Source organism: Hippocampus zosterae, chromosome 3 (genome assembly GCF_025434085.1).
Source record: "Hippocampus zosterae strain Florida chromosome 3, ASM2543408v3, whole genome shotgun sequence".
NCBI classification, from domain to species: domain Eukaryota; kingdom Metazoa; phylum Chordata; class Actinopteri; order Syngnathiformes; family Syngnathidae; genus Hippocampus; species Hippocampus zosterae.
In genome coordinates this window covers 19,777,294-19,783,559 of record NC_067453.1, presented here as the reverse complement: position 1 = coordinate 19,783,559, position 6,266 = coordinate 19,777,294, and the positions used below count along the sequence as shown (strand labels likewise).

The 6,266-nt window shown below is 43.9% G+C and overlaps 1 protein-coding gene across 1 annotated transcript; it reads left to right on the top strand.

The window, feature by feature from the left end:
* Positions 1–4,402, top strand: LOC127598234 (leucine-rich repeat-containing protein 10B). Its single transcript, XM_052061910.1, has one exon. The coding sequence runs from the start codon at positions 1,294–1,296 to the stop codon at positions 2,434–2,436; it is 1,143 nt and encodes a 380-aa protein (XP_051917870.1). The 5' UTR covers positions 1–1,293; the 3' UTR covers positions 2,437–4,402.
* The last annotated feature ends 1,864 nt before the right edge of the window (positions 4,403–6,266 follow it).

Below are 6,266 nucleotides of genomic sequence, written 5' to 3'. Positions count from 1 at the left end.
TATTGTTGTATTGTCTGTGGCATGTGTTTCAGGAACGTTTGTGTTCAAATGTCTGGTCCACATTGCGTGTCAGCATTAAACCAGTCGACCTTTGTAAGTTATGTATCTGTGTTGTGTTTGAACTTCAATGGGGAACGTCAATAAACAGCTTGACGCAAGCACTTGACCAATTTTTTTGAAAAATTGTTCCCCAGTTTGTTGTTAAGTTTGTCATCACAATTTAAAACCACTGTACTGGGTAGCACATAACAATGAATCGCATATTTGAAAATCTATTTTGTCACGTTGCATCATCCATATTCGCATGTCTGTATTGCATTTAGTTTGAATGTGCACTCATTGACCCCTTCATTTGGCACATGCCCTGGGGCCAATATAAGATCTGTATCAGAAATTCTGCCTTCATAAAGATAAACAGAAACAAATAATTACCACTAGCATTCCCCAAACCTGCCAAACAAAATCACAACTTTAGTTTTACAAGTTAGCCTCTTGCATGTTGTCAACTTTGACTTTGCTTTTCAATTCAAAAATGAAGGCGAGAGAGGGAGACCAACTTTTGGAAAAGAGGTAACTCATACTCACATACTCGACAATGTGATTTGATGCCCCAGCCGTTTCGGTTACATAGTGAAGGAGAGGGAAGGAAGGAAAGTAGGGGGGGGAGAGTAGCAGTTGAATGTGAACCACATCACTGATGGCAACACGCGGACAACATCAGGACGAGGCTTTGCAGTGTTGCTGAAATGTGCAATTTACTTGCTCCGTTGTGGATCCGACCTTTGGATGGACTTCAACCAGCAGTTCTAATGGGGAGTAGCTGCAGTAACCTCGTTTAAGTCTTTTTCTTTGACGCCGGCCGGGTCACCGAGCCGAGCACTCAGTGGGCTCATTCGCCAGTGCGCAGCCCGAAGCTGGACAGTTGGCGAGAATGTCAGGTGATGTTTTCGAACCTGTCTGAAGAGGGAGTGTGGATCATGTGATTTAAAAGGTGTCAAAGGGGACAGAAAAAGAGAAGGGTAAGACTGACCAAGAGTCAACTCAAAATTGAGATTTATATATTAGAACTTGACTACCTGCACTTCTATTACTAATACTACCACTATTCTTCCGACTATTTCTATTTTTATTACTCCGCATTGTGCAAGCGGAAGGCACAAAGACAGTTAATTGGCCGTAGGCGTGATGCTTTTTTTGCAAGCTCCAAACAAAAGCGGCGACTAAGTTTGTCTGTCATCACATCACATCACATGACACTGTTGTGACTCAAGCACAGAGTCGGGAGGCCACAGAATGGGCAACTCCTCCGGCAAGGGCGAGGGAGACGAGGGGGAAGACGAAGAAGAGGATGAGAAAGACGGTGAAGAGGTGGTAATAGTGCGGAAGAAGAAGAAAAAAGAGGAGGAAGTCGAGGAAGAGCTTCCACTGGGGGTGGATGAGTTGCTGGAGAGTGGAGATCCAGTGTTGGACCTGAGCTACCGGAAATTTAAGCGTTTACCTGCTCGTGTTTGCGCACTGATGCATGTGGAGAAGCTCTATGTTTGTGGAAATAGCCTGCGCGCGCTTCCCGACAGCATCACCCAGCTGCAAGGTCTGCGGATTCTCGCCCTGGACTTCAACAAGATGGAGGATGTTCCTCTCGCCATTTGCCAGCTGGCTAACCTCAGCCGCCTCTACCTGGGCAGCAACCGCCTCATGACGCTCCCTCCCGAGGTGAAAAACCTGCAGAGTCTCCGCTGCCTGTGGCTGGAGAGCAACTACTTCCAGTGGTTTCCCAAAGAGCTGTACGAACTTCCCAATCTCAAATCCCTGCAGATCGGTGACAACCGTCTTAAGAACTTGCCTCCTGACCTGTGCCGCATGGAGACTTTGAGGGGGCTGTGGCTCTATGGGAATCGCTTCCAGACCTTCCCTAAAGTCCTCCTAAGCATGGAGGGCTTGGAGATCCTGGACCTGGACCGCAACAAGATATCCGAGTTCCCCAGCCTGAAGCGCCTTCGATCCCTTCGCCTTTTCTCCTATGACCACAACCCGGTCAAGGAGCCTCCTAAAGTGGGCGAAGAGGTATTAGTGGTCGGGGAGGGCGCTGCAGAGTTCTTGGAGGAGCGTGAGGCCAGGAAGGACCGGAGGCGCAACGAGGCAGAGGAGGAAGAGGAGGCTGCTCTGGCGGGAGAGGAGCCCATCATTCACGGCATTTTGAAGAATAGCAGCTCCAAACGAGCCGCCGTGGAGGAGGACGAAGCGGAGACCGGCTCTCCGGTCCTGGAGTACGACGGCGGCGAGCTGCAGTCTGACGACGAGGCCTTTGAGTATGAGACGGAGGAGCTGATCTATGAGGCTGAGGGCTTGGAGTATGAGGAAGAGGAGCTGGAGTATGATAGGGCTTACGTAGATTATGAGTATGAGGAGGACATGGAGACAAAGGCGGAGACCTGAACTCAAACCTCCATCCAGACTGAGAGAATCTGCGAGCAGGTGCACAGCAAGGTTGCTTTGTTGACATTGTCCCGAACTGTGAATATAAAAGAAGGAGTTTCATCTCAGGCTACTGTGAAGCAGACCAGAACTGTGTGTGTGTGTGCGTGCGCGTGCGTGTGTGATATTATTAAACTGTCACCCACCTGAGGAAGTCACTGTCAATCATTTCTAATACAGGAAGCCCACCAGTTGTTCTCAGCTGCAAACAAAGAGAAAATGTTATCACTGTAACTTTTGTAATATGCCTTGTTACTCAGGTTGATAATATATTGAATGATGAAATGATTAGTAATCACGCAAAATTTTCCGATTGTCTGAAATTAATTGTTTAGTATTTACTCCTTGGTTTGGAAATGTAGCCAAATACTATTTGATACTTGCAAAGGCACAGCTTTTACACCTCAAACACTAAACCATAGAAAAAGGGACACCCGAAATACCCTGAAATGCAGTAATATTGTAAACTTAGTGGGCTCGGTAACTATTCTTTATCCTCTGCAAAACAAACAAACAAAACAAAACAACAAATATAATATTTGTGGGGTGTCTGGAATGAATTAACGGCATTTCTATTCATTTCAATGGGGAAAGATTATTTGAGATACATGTGTTGGGTATCTAAAGCCACTACTGTACTGTATTCACTCCAAACACTGTCTTGGTTCCTCTAACTATGCCAGCAATATTGTATACAGTATCAGACAGGAAGAACATTTAAATGCTTGCCAGCTCAACGGAAGAGGATACAATGAACCTATGTATCCACTTGTTGCCATTCATACAAAAAAAAAAAAAAAAAAAGACTTACTCTGAAGGTGGTGGTGTGCCCTGGGATTTTTCTAATGTAAAATATATGCCTTGGCTCAATAAAAGTTGGGAAATGTCGACCACGTCCCTCATTCCAACATTGCAGAATTTACACTGATTGTGGTTGGGGCGTCTGTTTAATGTACCCAGCGGCGCACCTCAAGGTGACCATGTAAAAGTGTTTATTGGATTTAGAGCTACAAAATATTACCGACGCACTATAGACACGAGCCCCTTCCTGGTGTCTGCGTTGTGTAAGCACTGCCGTGAGGTCCAAGGATGATGGTTGCGCGTGGCCACACCGTAAAAGGCAAGTCCACATGGAGGCCTGCTTCAAACAGGAAGCAACAAGTAGCCCGTTCTAAATTTTCCTCACTCGCTGCACCTCCTTGTAGGTCACGGCTTCCGCTCCATCATCAACTTTGTATACCTCTTTTTCTTCCCAACGGTCCACACCTCCTCCACCTGAGTCTCTGAACGCGAACATGTCCTCCTCTCATCCCCGCAGTCATTATTCATGGAGGGCTCGAAGCGTAATGCAATCCTCGCATCTCCCCTCCCTCTCGTTGAAAGAGTGAAATATTCATCCGAGCGCTGAAATATTCATGCTGCCGCGTACCCTCATGTGTCTGTCTCTGCTGCTGGTGTTACTCGGCACGCTCAATCTGATGATTGCCTTACTGGAATATTGATCATCCGAGGAACACAAGATTCACACATGAAGGCGAATCCATTAAATATCAAGTTGCAACCAAATTTATTTTTCATTGTCACCATCCATCCGTTCCCCATAGTGCTCGTCCTCATTAGAGTCTGGTGTGAGCTGGAGCATCTGATTTGGCTTGAAAGGCGTGCTACATCATCGACTGCCATGGCAAAATGGTCTGGTCTGGTGTAGCAGCTTTAGAGTGCCTCGTAATCAGCTCTGAGTGCACGTGCATTACGCAGAGAAAACAAAACAGCATGGAAGGGGAGAACATATTAAAAAAGACAAATCTGACTTGATTGGAAGTGTATTGACTGGTGATTCGGGCTGGCGTGCCTGCTTTAGAGTGCCTCATTGTTGCCCCATGACGACCTAGTGGGTTATATTCCAGTCAACAGGGGCTCATATATTTTTGCAGCTCAAACGTATAATACAATACAACAAGGTTCATTCAAATTGTTTCATTGACAACTTGGTATTTTCACTGTTGCAAACACACATTCCAGTCTCCACATGAATTCTCTGCAGGGACTCATTGCAACATCAAGATAGTCCTTGTTTTGACAGAGCAAGTCTGCATTTGACTTTTGTATGCATGATGTAAACCCTGCGCATTATTGGAATTGGCATTATTCTACTGCGACACCACATGGTGCTGATGACAACACAAAGGGCTTCAGTCTGGGTTCAACGCTGGGTGGTGGAAAGTCTGACACGCCACAGACGTCTGCGGGAATCTGTGTCGCACTCTCTCGCAATATTTAGATCTTTTGTTGACTCTCCTCTCATCCTATGTAGGTCAGTGAATAGCAGCAAAGTGGCTCTCTCAATTTCCACTGCCAAGACTCTCAACATAGACGTGCAACTTCACAACCATGATGTGCACAATCTACTGACATATTCTGCTTCATGGACTCGAATAGAAAGAGGTCTCAAGAAAGTGTAGGCTTTTGTCAAAGCATGGGTTAGAATAGTTTTGGATATTTTTTAGGACTTATGACTTTTGTTTTTTTTAAAAAATTCGGTTCATTTGTCTTACTGTTTATTGTGCATGTTAAATCGCTCCATGTACAGCACTTTGTATGCAGCGATGGCTGTTTGAAAGTGCTCTATAAATACTGTTGACTTGACTTGATTTTAAGTCAATTTTCAGAGCAGGTTTGTTAGTCTATATTAGTTTAGATTTTTCTTTTGAAAATGGCTCCCTTACATGAGTTTTTATTAGCTTTAGTATCAGTTTTAGTTTTTCTTTTAATATATGGCATATTTGTCGAGTGCAATCAATATATTTCTATAATTTCAAACAATTGTGTGACTTCCTTCCTTTGTAAGGTTTTACAGTTTTGCCAACATAAATAAAGTTTGAATGAACTCTGAAAGCTCACGTACAGGTCCGTATATTTTTCTTGAGAATGTCTTGATAATTTTAAGTTTTCATTGTACAAAGTATGTTGCTGAGGTTCAAGAAATCCAATGCTAGACAGAGCAAAGCAGCCCCAGAACATAGCAAGTCTCCTCCTTGTTTCACAAAAAGCACAGTTGTCTTTTTGTGAAACATGTGCTTCATTTTTTCATTCGTACACGCAGAGCTGCTGTGACTTGCCGAAAAGCTAAAATGTTTTTCTGTCCCAAGAATATTTCTTCAGAGTCTTTGTAATGTGTCAATGTGCATTTTCGTGAGTTATAATTTCTCTTTTAGTTTGTTGAGGGTTTATTTTGGGCCTCTATGGTTAAGTCATTTTTTCCTGAAATGAACAAAGTACAGAGTAGTGCATTCGGATACTCATGTACCTAGACCTTGGAGATCATCTCTGAAAGTTGTGGTTTCTTTGGTTACCAGTCGCATTGCTTTTTTTTTTTCAATTTCAATTTTCCTCTCATGGCCACTTCCAGGGATGTTTACAATTCTGAAGACCTTGAACTTTTACTTTTCCGCAACCGTCCTCAAAGGAACATGAAGTTGGCTTTATAGCAATAATTTTTAATAGTGTAATTTTTTTTTCTAATCTCCTGAGACAGCTCTCTCTCTTTCGTTTTCTGTGGTCTATCTGCAGTGGCATCTTCCCAACGGCACAGTGGCTACTTTTCAATCTTTTTGAAATACACAAATTGCAATAATGGGAATGTACTACCTGCCTGCAGCAAAGAGTAACACATATTATTCAAAATGAATATTGCGGTTGTAGTTTCCAGTGTAAAATTTCCCAAGTGATCGCTTGCATTAATCATTGTTGCCGAACCACCTGCATATCCACTCCTGCACTGCTCCCTATCA